This window comes from Equus przewalskii, chromosome 20, assembly GCF_037783145.1.
Source record: "Equus przewalskii isolate Varuska chromosome 20, EquPr2, whole genome shotgun sequence".
In the NCBI taxonomy this organism is placed as follows: Eukaryota; Metazoa; Chordata; class Mammalia; order Perissodactyla; family Equidae; genus Equus; species Equus przewalskii.
The window spans coordinates 22,883,261-22,897,799 of record NC_091850.1 but is presented as its reverse complement, the minus strand read 5'-3'; the positions used below and the strand labels follow the sequence as shown (position 1 = coordinate 22,897,799).

General features: G+C 37.0%; 1 protein-coding gene across 7 annotated transcripts in view; it reads left to right on the top strand.

The window, feature by feature from the left end:
- Window positions 1-14,539, top strand: part of NNT (nicotinamide nucleotide transhydrogenase) — an 81,313-nt gene that overhangs the window by 34,837 nt on the left and 31,937 nt on the right. For all 7 annotated transcript variants that reach the window (XM_070587612.1, XM_008541398.2, XM_070587610.1 and 4 more), the window contains exons 8-15: window positions 3,584-3,717; window positions 4,009-4,200; window positions 4,969-5,122; window positions 7,964-8,125; window positions 9,171-9,281; window positions 10,553-10,698; window positions 11,918-12,113; window positions 13,774-14,007. In XM_070587612.1, coding sequence (XP_070443713.1) covers window positions 3,584-3,717; window positions 4,009-4,200; window positions 4,969-5,122; window positions 7,964-8,125; window positions 9,171-9,281; window positions 10,553-10,698; window positions 11,918-12,113; window positions 13,774-14,007 — 1,329 coding nt within the window. The remainder of the gene's footprint in view (window positions 1-3,583; window positions 3,718-4,008; window positions 4,201-4,968; window positions 5,123-7,963; window positions 8,126-9,170; window positions 9,282-10,552; window positions 10,699-11,917; window positions 12,114-13,773; window positions 14,008-14,539) is intronic.

Sequence of the window (14,539 nt, the reverse complement as noted above, 5' to 3'; positions counted from 1 at the left end):
TTATGGCTATATTTTCATTTATTTCCCCAGGATTAACCAAATCTTAGAAGTATCAGCATTTTTGGCCAATTGATACATGCTTGATAAACTATACTTTCTTGAAAGATTTTGCGGTTCATAATCTCATCAACAGATTGTCTAGCTGATTGTTTCATTTCAACATTATTATGATTTTTTGACCCTTTCAGTTTGAGAGGCAAAAAAAGTATCTCACTTTTTTACTGACATTTCTTTGATTCTTAGTGCGGGTGAACATTTTATTTTCATTTGATTGTTACTATTTCTCTTTGAGTTGACCATTTGTATTTATTCATTTCTCTGTTAGGATCTTAGTGTTTTGATGTTTATTAAATTTCTGTGAGCTTTTTATGATATTAATATTTTGTCATATTTATTTTTTTGAAGATTGTAGTATATATATACATTTTTCATGTTTAAATCTGTTGATGTTTTCTGTGTAATTTTCCCCATTGCTCTAAGTTCGGGAAGTACTTTTTTATTCAAAGACTAGATAGATATTCTCTAAGGTTTTCTTTTTGCTTTTTCTTTATGGGTTGATTCTCTTATTTTATAATTAATTCTGATCTATAGAGTTTACAGTTTATTTTGAAGTAGGGTATTAGATTTGGGTAGATTTTTTCCCCCTAATACCTAACTAATCACCTATTCCTTTTCTTCTTTCCTTTTTGTGATGCCACATTTATCACACATTTGTATCATTGTAGGCCGTCAGGGTAAGATAGTATTTTGAAACTGCCTTCTCAGTCTTTCCCTCTTGACCTATTCTTTTGAGGATTTGTTCGTTTGGAACTTTTATGTACTACCCTGCTCCTCTTTTGGCTCTGTTTTTTTCCCTTCTGTTTTCAATTTTCATTTCTGCACTTTCCAGAATTTTCAAAAAATTGATCCACATGTGAGTGCCTGAAGGCAGCTGCAGTATTATATTCATCATTGTATTCCCTCTAGCCCTTATTAAATTTTTAAATTATGCAATTAAAACGAGCTCTTATAGAAAATTTGCGAGATAAGGAAAAGCACAAAGAAGAAAATAAATTATTCTTAGTCTCACCGCTCAAAGATATCCTGGTATTGTTAAATGCTATACTATAGAGAATTTACTAGAATTTTATGTGTGTATATATATGAAACATTCCTATGTATGTATATTTAAAAACTTTTTTTTACAGAGTACAAGCATCCTATACATACTGTTTTGTTGTGTGCTTTTTACTTATAATAATTCCATGTCTTTTAAATATTCCTCTGTGACTTAAGTAAATTTTTTAAACTTACCCTCCAGTTGTTTGGCTGTACACTAAACAAATTACTTTATGTGAAAGAATATGCTATCCTTTCAAAAGTGATTGAATTTCAGAGTGATAATATAGACAGAACACTCTTTCTCTCTCTAGATGAAAATGTATATGTGTGTGTTTAAAGTTGTGTTAGCCACTGCATAATTGCTTTGTGAAGGTTGAATGAGTAAAATCAAGGAGGACAAATAGGTTGTACATTGGATATTTTCTAGGGAGCCTAAATGGTTTTGGCCACTTGATGTCTTGTAAAATGGGTAGCATTACAGTCCAAGGACTGATCTTTAGCTATAGATGGCTCAGAAGAAAGAAGGAATCCAGAATTTCCAGAGCAGGAGAAATTAGTTAGTTGCCAAATCAAATTTGTGAGGTTGATGGTCATAAGGTTGGTATAGTTAGAAGTCAAAGGAGGTGGACCTGGATCCAAATAGATATAGCCAAAGGAGTAGTTTAAGGCATATCGACCTAAGACTGGAAGGTACCAGTAAGGTGGGAGGAAAAGCTATAACAATCAAGATCCTGGTTGATAGAGAAGAAGCTCTAGACCAGAGAAAGGGTAGGGTGATGACATTAAACACCTGGAAAGTACAGGTTAACACTTTAAATTTGCCACTTTATATGGTTGTAGCCTTATGATCCATAACTTTACTGCGGAACTAAGCAGCATGACCTTATTGTGGGAAGAGCCCTCAGATGTATGTGGTTTTCATCCCCAAAGTCTCATGCTTGAGTAAAGTTTAGTTAAATATTCAAGATACCTTTGTTGGACTATGTTGGGGAAGGAAGGAGAAAGGAACACTTCCAGAGAATTTGGGGAAGTGGTGAACTACCAGGATGTCAGGGTGTTGTCTTTGGGGAAACTATCTCCTCATTCTCAGGATGTCAGGGTGTTGTCTTTGGGGAAACTATCTCCTCATTCTTGCTCTTTCACTGAGACTCAGAAGAGAGAACCAGAGATCGTCTAACAAACCATGTGGCAGCTAGCCCAGTGTGGCCGGGGCAGAAGGTCCAATGGGGCAGTAATGAGAGGGATATTAGAAAGAGCACTTCAACCCAAGGGGAAGGCCTTCAGGATCAGGAGGCTTAGGATCGGACTTTTATCTTGGAAGTACTAAGTTTACATCAAGAAAGGAGGTAGTACTACATAAAGACCCGCTTGTATATTCACAACTTTTTTTTCCCCACGGTACTACAAATAAGGGTTATTTTTCTTTTTTGAATCACATGTATTCCAATCAAGCGGATTGAAAAAACAGTTTTTTATAGTGCAAGTTTTATTTTTAATTGGTTTCCATTTATAAAATTGACGATGTTATTTTACTAAAATTCTGTAACAGAGTTGAAAACTTTCAAAAGAAGAAATAAAGATAATTAGGCAATTAACTCTCTGCTTTCCTACTACCAATTTCACAACTTTATTTCCTTTTTTCTTTTAAAATCCTTATGTTTGGGGCTTTGTCGTCTGTGTAAGAATTAGCTTCTGAAAACACATTGTGAATTTAAAATGTGAAATATCTTATGAGGAGAATGTGTACCGTAAGAACAGAGGAGACCTTTTCTGTTTATCTACCAGTATATTCCTCGCACCAGGCATAGGACTTGATTCATCAGAGGCACAGAATAAATAGTTATTGAGTGGCCATGAACGCATATGAGTGACTCCTAAGCCTTTGGAGTTGTGGTAGCCTACTGTTTTCATTTCATGGCACTTCTCTGTCTCTCCTCGAAGTCATCCTGTGTCAAATTAAGGTAGGTTAATATAACATGAGGGAAATCTGGTGACGTTTGTTAAAATGATTGGAAATACTCTGTTTTGTGATACATAAATTACTGTTGAATATTCCCTGGACGTTTGTAATCTTTGTGAGTTGTCCAATTTGGGTGCAACTTGGGTCCAATTCTAGTTTCCTTAATAGCTTCTTCTTATGCATTTCTAAAAAAACCAGGCAAAATGTTGATTTCTTCCTGAGTGGTACTGGATATAAATTAGTTGAGAAGAGCTGTGCTGACTGAAATTTCCCTGCCGAGCACACGGCAAGGCTCTCTCGCTAACTAATTGGCTCCCTCCTGCACGCTGGCTTTGCTGGTCACACTCATCCTATTTCTTCCTTAGGAGAATGACCAGTCTCACTTGTGTTGTGGGCTTTAGGGGTCTCTTGGAAGAGTTAAAATTTCAGATGTTAAATTTATGAATACCTGGAGACTACTGTAATAATTAGAATATAGAGTTTTATAATATAATTTGTCTTTTTTTCCTCTGATATTATTAGGTAAAAAAGCTCCAGTTTTATTTAGTAAAGAAATGATCGAGTCAATGAAGGAAGGTTCAGTTGTTGTTGATTTAGCTGCGGAGGCTGGCGGAAACTTTGCAACCACTAAGCCAGGAGAACTTTATGTTCACAAGGTATAGCAAAAAGCTTCTTCTATCTATGAACCAATTTTTACATCTTTAGTGATTTGCGAGAGGGTGTTTGTTCCTTTAAATTTTTAGAGAAACTGAGGCCTGAAATTTTTTAAGATTAAAAATAGGCACATGTAAAGTTTTTTTTTGAAATATGTATTTGTTTGTGAGTATGTTTGTATATTTATAAAGATATACAATTTAAAAACTTAGCCTTGACCATGTGGGAATTGTCCTAGAAAGTTTATGAGCATATGGGAATGGATCTTTCTGACTGTACTTTTCTTCATTTAGGGAGTGACTCACATAGGCTACACAGACCTTCCCAGCCGAATGGCCACTCAGGCCAGCACCCTCTATTCCAACAACATCACCAAGCTCCTGAAGGCCATCAGCCCTGACAAAGATAACTTTTATTTTGAAGTGAAAGATGACTTTGACTTTGGCACAATGGGTCATGTCGTTAGAGGAACTGTAGTGATGAAGGTAGGTAAAGAGATCTGTTCCTTTCTGTGTTTTTAATATAAATTTGTTTTAGGATTTCTGTTCATGAAAGAATCCTATTTTGGAGTTGATATATACTCTAATAAAGTATTGATGTGTTGGGTTCATGCCAATTTTAATTGTTTAAAAATGCAGTACAATTTAAAGAAAATATTGCAAAGACTTATATACAGACGTCTCACCTAAAATATGCGTTGCTTTTGAAAAACAGAAACAGACTAAACAAAAAACCAGAACTGAATAAAGTAAAGATTAACTGTTGCCCCCACCTATCTGCTTTTAAGGGTTTGATCTGTATTCTTCCATGTATGTTCCATATGCATAGAATTATATATCTATGCATGTATACAGAGCACAAACATTATGTATTGATGTACATGTTATATATTTATGTAACATGATAAGCTATAAATTATATGAATTTATATATTTATTTAACAACTTATAATTTTTTTGTGTGAGGACAATTGGCCCTGAGCTAACATCTGTACCAATCTTCCTCTACTTTGTGTGTGGCATGCTATTGAGCATGGCTTGACATGAGGTGTGTAGGTCTGCACCTGGGATCCGAACCCATGAACCCCAGCTGCCTAAGTGGAGTGTGTGAACTTAACCCCTATGGCACCAGCCCGGCCCCTAAAATTATTTTTGAAAGAACTTTTGTTTTTCGCAACATTATAGTTTTCATCTGTGTTTTTGAAACACTGGATTGATTTTTTTAAAAAATGTGATTTTTCTAATCTCTATTAGGATGGTGAAGTGATTTTTCCTGCTCCCACACCGAAAAATATTCCTCAGGGCGCCCCAGTAAAACAGAAGACAGTGGCTGAGCTGGAAGCTGAAAAAGCAGCTACTATTACACCCTTCCAGAAGACAATGACAACGGCTTCGGCATATACAGCAGGTGAGGGGTCCCGTTTATTAAGATTTAGTCCTGATTATTTGAACTTTATAGGTAATATATTAATTGTCAGAAGAATTAGTAAGTGAAATGCTGTTGTCCTTGTTTGGATTCCATTAGGAATTTGGCCTGATAGAAGTGATTTTCATAAACATGTTATTTGTCTACTTCTGTAGAATTGAAGACAGGACATTGATTGCCCACCCTAAGAGATACAGGCACTATGCTAAATACTGCAATGAATATGTGTGAAATAGTATGCAGGCTGTTAATACTTTTCCTTTTATAGTATAAACATTTTAAATATAATCATTAATATTTTATCTACATCAAATATGTAGAGTAGTGATGTACATTAGATTGTATTGCTGTTAATGCATATAAATGTGGTTATTTATTAATTTATTTTTGTGGCTTATAAAACATCAGTTGTGACTATCTGCATAGTTGAGTAAGACTGGGGAACCAAATGTTTACATGGAAGAATAAACACTGATTTAGGTATAGCCTTTGAACATTTGACTAACACTCTAAGTTATTCACCTAGTAAAAAATTCACTTTAAAAATATTTATCTCTTTACAATTTAACACAAATTCTTTGTTTCTAAATTCATCTTCATGGAAACACTAAAGAATTATTGTAAAATAGTGATAAATATTTATTCTGGCTATGAGTTGTTAGAGTCTGAAATATGATATTTGATTTTAAATTGGTTTCTCTTTCATAGAATGAATTAAAAATGTTTAGATCTGCTTAGAGCCAAAACAAAAACAAAACAAAATCAAACTATAAAGAATTAAGGATGAGCACCAGGCACACAGAATTCTTGTAGCCTCAGCATTCTCCAAATTCCCATGTGAGTCCAGATGTTTTAAAGCTAAATATGTAACTCTCCTTGAATAAAGAGCAATCTCAGCAAAATGACTGAAAAGTCTCTCGTTGTGGATGTTGTGAATAGATGGGGCAGTGTCCCTACTTGCACTTACTTGTTAAAAAAAAAAAAAAAGAAACTAGATTATTGTACATGGAGAGTATGATCAGTAGGATTGTAAATTTCCATTTCTCTTGGAGATTCATAAGGAAATAGAGTGAGGCATGTGTAATTTGTTTTTCTAGGTTTCTCTTATGTTTAAGTCAAAGTGTGTAACAATGGCGTATTCCGGTTTAAAAAATGCATATATTTCTTTCTTTGTTTTTGACCTTGAACTTCCTTCTTTATAATAAAAACAAGTATTTTTCTTGTATATGTGTTAGGAATCTATGTGAATAGCATTCTTCAAAGAACGTGATTTGCTTTTTTCCCCTTTTCTTTCTTTTCTTCTCTGCTTTTCTCTTTTTCTCTGTTATACAAACTATAGAAATGGCACATTTGACTTTATTGAATGTATTATGGAAAAGATATTAGTTTATTAAATGGTTCAGAAGGAAACCTTCAGATGTGTTCTTTCTATCTTAGATGCCCAACACAATGTACTGTGGTTCTGATAATGCTGCTTGACTAATGTGGTCATTTAGTGAGTGCTAGGCGTTATGCTAAACATTTCACATGCCTTAGCTCATTTATTCCTTGTAAGAACTCAGTGAGGTGGGCATACTATTATTGTCATTTTCCAGATGAGGACGGAGAGGGTTAATTTTATGGCTAAGGATGCTATTACACAGAGGGGTTAAGTAGCTTGCTTGGGATCACATGGCTAGCAAGCCACAGAGTCCCGATTTGAACCAGACAATCTGGCTTAAGAAAACGTATTCTTAACCACAAATTTATATGGCTTCTCTAATGTTAAACTGGAACACAAAACAATACTCTATCTAATTCTCTCTCTAGATAGATGGTTAACAGGTCATGCACTGGAACCCTGGAAATCTTATATATGGGTAGGAAAATATAAATTAAAATTACAGTCTTATTGAATGGTTTAAAGTAAAATTAATGTCAATTCCTAGATATTCTAGCTGTGCCACTTATAGAGAAATAGTTCATATCATGGAAAAAAGATACCTTATTCAGAAAAGTTGAATTTTGGCTCTCTGGTCACCTACTATCATTCTGTTTTTAGTGACCACTAGGTAACCCTTTCTTCTGTTGCAGAACAGCCATCCACATGTTTGCTATTAGGAGAGGCGATAATTAAAGATGTATGTTCAGAGCTGACTGTATTCTGCACATTCTTAATTTAATTTGTATCTTTTTTTCCTTTTCTTTGTAAAATCCTGTTTGCTGACTTGGTGTTGAGGCTGGAGCTGACTGCCCTGGCCAGCAGTGCAGTCCAGATTCAGGAGCAATTGCAAAACTTCTGTCCCGGGTGGGTGGAAGCCATGTGTTTTGGGGAGGTGCTGGAGTGAATGAAATCCTTCCTACTCTTTTCAAATCCCTCTTCCTTCTCCAAGTCTGAGAATGACATGAAATTGGCCTCACAGAAGTCCTGTTGTATAAAGGTTATGTCTTACCCAAGTAGAAAATGCTTTGGTAGATCCCCTATAGGCCTCTACTTCTGGAATAAAAACATTTGTTTAAACACATGTGGCACTGTCAATGTAAGTTAAAACAGCGAGCTATACAGAGCAAAATGTGCAAATTGTTACTAAGGTGACTCATAAATTTTACTAGATCTTTGCAATTTATTTTATTTTGGGGAGTGGTGGTCAGGAAGTTGAGTTTTGTTCACAATACCTTTAACCTCCTCTCCCCCCTCTCCCAATCATGAAATGTCTAAAAAAAATCTCATATTGGCAAAGGTGGAATTTAAAAGCATTGACTATGCCACATGTTTGTGTGTGTGTTTCGAAGCTTCCTGAGATAATTGGTTGTCAGCTCACGCTCTTTCTTCTCTTTCTTTAGGTCTCATCGGGATGCTGGGCTTGGGCATTGCTTCTCCCAACTTAGCCTTTTCCCAGATGGTGACCACTTTTGGCTTGGCCGGCATTGTGGGCTACCACACCGTCTGGGGAGTCACACCCGCTCTTCACTCACCACTGATGTCTGTGACTAATGCAATCTCAGGTTTGTTCTTCTCTTATTTTCCCTCCTCTTAGGTTTTCATGGGCTTATTCAACTCCAGGAGCACTTTCAAAGAGGTTTATAAGGTCTCTGTTTTCAAGTTGTATGGCATGGCATATGAGGTGGTGGTGGTGGTGCGCTGGGCTCCCAGAGGGTGCAGGGGTGGGGTTGGGAGTATCAGAGGCTGAGGGAGTGTGTCAAGCCTTTGGGCTGCTCCCATTTCAAGCATTGCAGAGCCACTCTTATTTCTTTCTGTTATGATTTCCTTTAAAGAAAGGATTCCTCTGATAAAGTTTGGAAACCGGTGTTTCTCAGAATCATAGTTGCAACTATCCTTTAGGGGATCATCTTAGATTCACCTAAACCTTCAGTCCAGCAAGTCTATAGTAGGTCATACTGTGAAGCATACGGGACAAGAAATACAGCTGGCCAGAAGGGCAGTGTCAGGCGTTTCTCTTCGGTGTGACACGTCTTCAGAGCAGCCCAAGCAGCAGTCCGCATGGCTGCCCAGGAGATGTTCTCTTTTGCCCCCAGCAATGGCTCAGATCTGAAGAATGAGACCCACATTAGAGAGATGTGGCCTTGGCTTGGAAGCCTCATGGCCCTAGTGGGCATTTCTTATAACATTGCCACAAGCATAGCTTCCAGGATCTCCGCAGGGAACATGTCTAATTCCAAGAAGTACTGTGCTCAGGAAAGCCCAAAGCTCTGGCTTCACCATCATATATTTATAGTTCATGCATAGTTCCTTCCAGGTCAGGTGCAGTTTATCCACAGAGGTCCCTTTTTGCCATAAGCAATGTTGTCTAATAATATTGTTGATTTATATCTATAGCAGGGGAACAGAGCTGGAAAGCTAAAGAAAGGTCAAATTCTTATGCAAAAGGAGAAATAGTTTTGTTAACCCTTTTCTTGTAATAGTACTTCAGTGAGAATGGTGTGTAAGAACTTTCTCCTTTATGAATCTGTGCACGTGAGATCCTTCAGCTATGACATTTGATTTGGCAGCGTCACTATAACTATTCACATATTGATACTCTCTTCCCAGGGTTGACTGCAGTTGGTGGGTTGGCGCTTATGGGAGGACATTTGTATCCTTCCACAACTTCTCAGGGCCTTGCTGCTCTTGCTACATTCATATCCTCCGTCAACATTGCAGGTATGATGGTGGTGAAAGAACCCAGAGTGCTATTTTTAATAGAGGCATAAGAAGCAAATATAAATCGATATAAAATAGACATTCTGACTTTAAGAATTTTTGCCTTTAAAAAATGTTTCACTCAGACCATAAATGCTCTTTGTGAAGGAACGTTAGTTATTTTCCCCATCTGTAATTTTTAGAAACTCTTTTGATAAAAACCACTCCACAGTGCCCCAGACCAAACAAATAAAATGATGTCTTGCTGCAAGTTAACTGGAAAGTTAGTGAATGCATAGTTTTGAATTAAGTTGACTTAAAGCTATCACCATAACATCTCTAAAATGAGTATAATTTTAGATAAAGTTTCAGCCTTTTGCCTTATCCTAGCCTGTGTTTGCTCTTAAAAATTGAAAGCCTAGCATATCACTTGTGTACAAAACTCATTTGATGCTATTTTGTAGCTAAAAATTCTTTAATGTGTCCAAGAAACCTCGTGCCTGTTGATATGGTATTTTTTTTCTTTTATCATTTATTATAGGGTTTAACAAACAGGATAACTTATTAGAAAAAAATACTGGCCTTTGATCTTATGCATTCCCAAGCTGTTTGAATGGCTATTTTAGTCATGGAAAAATAGTTGGTTCCACACTCTGATAGCAAGTTTTCTTTCTGAATATAGAGTTTTTTTTACCCCCTTCAATGGAACTGGCTTGAATAATAGAATAACTTTTAATTTTGGGATTCTAAAACATTACTTAGCTAGCCCTGGTGGTCTAGTGGTTAAGACTGGGTGCTCTCACCGCTGTGGCCCGGGTTCATCTCCCGGTGAGGGAACCACACCACCCATCTGTTGGTTGTTGTACTGTGGTGGCTGCATGTGGCTGTGATGCTAAAGCTGTCACTGGTATTTCAAATACCAGCAGGGTCACTCATGGTGGACAGGTTTCAGCAGAGCTTCCAGACTAAGACAGAATAGGAAAAAGGACCTGGCCACCCACTTTGAAACAATTCGCTGTGAAAACCCTATGAGTAGCAGTGGAGAACTGTCTGAGCTAGTGCCGGAAGAGGAGAGGATGGCACAAAAAGACATGGTGGGGTTCTGCTCAGCTGTACGTTGGATCGCTGGGAGTTGGAATCAACTTGACAGCACCAACAACAAAAAGTGTTACTTCAAATTATATTTATTCCTAGATGATAAAGATGTGCTTAAACTAGAAAAATCCTAGCACTTTAAAAAGTCCTGTTGCTCAGTGAAATAACCTCTTTCTGTTTGTATTTGTTTTGATAAGGTGGCTTTCTGGTGACTCAGAGAATGCTGGACATGTTCAAGCGCCCCACTGATCCCCCAGAATACAATTACGTGTATCTGCTCCCTGCTGGCACCTTTGTGGGAGGATATTTGGCTGCTCTCTACAGTGGTTATAACACTGAGCAAGTAAGAGGCTCTTTTGCAAGTTTTTATTTTTGCAGCTGTGTTTTCTTCCCAATTAGATTTAACATTATCATTACCAAAATTCAGACCCTACCAAGCAAATACAACAATAACTCTAGAAACATCTTGGTCAAATAGAACATTCTCGTCCCCTAAGAATCAAGACCCTGGATTCTAGAGACAGGTTTACCTGCTGTGTAAATGTGGGTTTACTTGTTAGTCCCTAAGGTTTTCCACATGTAAAAAGAGTCGAGAAGGTTATTAGTATCCTCTTTATGTACTTGGCTGGATTTTTTGTAAGGATACAATGAAATAATTAGTAAAAAATTTGAAAAATTTCTATTATTAAATACTATTGGTCTTTTTCCTATGTACTTTCTTCCCCTACAAATCCAGTGCATCGTCTCTTGTTACTGGGTGATGTTATATCAATTCATTTAAAAAAGATAGTTTAAAAGTGAATGCTATATAGAAAAACAGAAATAATCAAGTTGAACTTTGCAAGTTCTGTGTCTAAATATAATTACAGTTAAAGACTCAACTTTCTTCTGATCTCAATATTTTCCATTTCTTTTCAATGACTGTCACAACACTGCAGCCTCTCTGACAGAGGGAAAATCATGTCTCTCTTAGTTTCTGCTGTTTCCAAGATGTAGTATTTGTTGGATGAACAAAATCTTTTTTGAGAAGAGTTGGAGCAGTGAGTCAGAGAGACCCATATCTGAATCCTAGATTTGCTATGTAATCATCATTTAACCTTGGAAAAATTATGTAACCTCTTTAAGTTTTGATTTTCTCTTTTGTAAAATGAAGATGATGATTCTTTCCTCCTGTGAATCTCACGAGACTGAGTTACAACATAAGTAAAGCATACAGCGTGGTCCCGGGCACTTACAACATCAGGAATTGGCTCCTTTATAGCATTTGGTCTGCTCTAGATCCCATAATAACTCTGCTTAAATTTAGGTATTTTTATCCAGAAGAAACCAATTTACATATATTTTATAATTGCAAGTACAATTTAAAGGATTTAATATGTTAATATCCCTAATGGATAAGAAAATATATTGAAATATTAAAAGAAGAGCTCATATTGGTTCTTCTGTTGTCTGAATTTAAAATTGTCCTTAGAGAATTATGTTTCCTTGAGAGAGGTCTCCCTAAGCTAATAGACTGAAAGTTTTGATAGTCTCTTTCTCTTTCTTACCTTTCCTTTGAAAAGATCATGTACCTGGCCTCAGGTCTATGCTGTGTTGGTGCCCTGGCTGGCCTTTCCACCCAGGGAACAGCTCGTCTTGGCAATGCATTGGGCATGATTGGGGTGGCTGGAGGCCTGGCAGCCACCCTCGGAGGCCTACAACCAAGCCCTGAATTGTTAGCTCAGATGTCTGGAGCAATGGCTTTGGGCGGTACCATTGGTAAGCACTTGTGGGTTTCTGCCTTTGTGTGAACCCATGTCCATCTTTTCAGCTCACTCTTTTGACTCAATTGATGAACTTAACTCAATGTTAAATATTTTTAAAATGTTTGTATTTGAATGAGAATTATACCAACTGTGATGACTTTTCACTAAAATAAAATAATATATTAGAAACAAAGTTAATAATACTATTCATAACTTTCTAATTTATTTACTAGATTTTATGATTTATGCTCTTGAGGTTATCCATGTTTATTGTATCCGTATGGTAGAAGCACGATATAATGGTGGGCTACTGTTCATCTCTTCCCAACTCCCTTTGTAATGACGTCACATTGGTAGCTTGAAATCAGCCATGGTGGTTGTATTTACACCATGGAAATCAACAAATGCTACAAATCTGGTTTTCATTTATTCTTTTGTTGATTGTCCAGACCTAAGAAAGTGATGGAGAAGATGTTAATAATGCAGCTTAAACTTAAAAGTGTGTTATGTCTGTAGCCATTACATTGTGGATAGCACAAAAAATTGAGCAAATTCTCTTCTAGTGTTTGAAAAGTCTTACCAGATTCAGTGAAGTCGTCACTCATATGGTTGACAATGAATGAAGTTCTCATATACATCTCCTTATTTCACTTTTGTCTTACTTGTTAATGTGAACACAAATATCAGCCAACATTCATGTGGGAACTACACTCGTTCGTCGGTTGTAAACACTAGATGGCTACAGATACCAGAGTTTAGCAAAAATCAACAAAAGCATTCCGTGAAAATCAGTTGGCTATATGGAATTTACAATAAAGAATATTGTATATTTTATTATTATTTGAAAATTGTGTGCCAGATACCTTTTTATCAGTAAAAACTCATGTGTATGTATACGCACACGTTTTTATCCTGAGGAGGTGGTGGTTAGATATTTACCAGCACAACCTTAGCTTTACGCCTACTTTTATACTTCCCCAGGCAAGTTTGGAGTCCTTTCCTGCAGTCCCTAGAAAGACACTTGAAGGAAAATGCCTGTGCTATAGGTTTCATGGCAGGAAAACCTTTAGGCGTGATCTTAGCAAACATTCTGAGCCCCACTCCTTCTACTTCACCTACCTAGAACTGTGCAACTCCCTCAGAGTCTCCTAAATTGGACATTTACTACGCAGATGTTTGCATTTCTTTACCATTGGACTTGCTTCCCGCCCACCCACCTGAAAACCTAGGCCTTCTTCGTATTCCAGGTGTTTCTTGTGTGCTCAGGAGCAAGTGTCGGCTTGTAGAGAAGAGGGCCTGGGTTATTCATGCAATGGGGAGAATTTAAGGAGATTTAATTGGAGCTTTAAGTAATGTGAAGATGCAGGAGGCCAGGGGAGAGTTCGAAGGTCGTGAGTGGCAGAAGCATGCGTTGATGCTGAGTGTTTGGGTTCTTTGGAGTTGGGCCTTGGTTAGGTGTGTTGAGAAAAGCTGCTATTTTGAATGGGTATCTGTAGCCAGCGTCTTAACCTTCTTCATAGTCCCTGTAGAGTATATTTAATTCGTACTAGGAAGCCGATAAATATTTATTGGTGACCATGATGGCAAGAAACCCTTAAGTGTGGTCTTTATTGTGGTTACTTCTCAAAGGCCTGTCAAGTTTTAATTTCTCTTTGACTTTCATTTCCCAACAGGATTGACAATTGCCAAACGCATCCAGATTTCTGATTTACCTCAGTTAGTTGCTGCTTTCCACAGTTTAGTGGGCTTGGCAGCTGTGCTTACTTGCATAGCTGAGTACATTGTCGAATATCCTCATTTTGCTACGGATGCAGCAGCAAATCTCACCAAGATTGTGGCCTACCTCGGTACTTACATCGGTGGCGTCACGTTCAGTGGGTCTCTTGTTGCCTATGGAAAATTGCAGGGTAAGTGATTCAACATTACATAAAAGTAAAAATCTATTGTTTAGGGGATTTAGGCGTATTTCAGTTTCAGAAAGTAGCTTAATAGTACAACCTATTAAGTGAAGAGTATTTGCATAGCACTCAGAAATATATAAAAGTTCTTTTTTCTCTCCATTAAGATGGCTTCCCTTTATTGATCCTTACAAATCTTGGAAAACTTTGAAGCTATTTCTTCTGCAGACAGCTAGTGCAGGAAACTAGTGCACAGAAATTTACACAGAAGGACTAGTTGACATTTGATAATACATATGAACAAAATACATTTTCATAATCCTTGGTTAGACATGCATGTGTAGAGTTCACAGAAATGAACTTTATACATTTTCCAGAATAGGAAAGAAACTTATCAAATAGATTTGTTTGATGAGTATACCATACTTATTTTGAAAACAAATACACATGTTAGGAGTCTAGCCTGGCAACTTTTGCGACTGCTAAAGCTAGTCATGAAAATAGACGTGGAGGGAAGGAACCCCACATAGGCTGCTTTCAG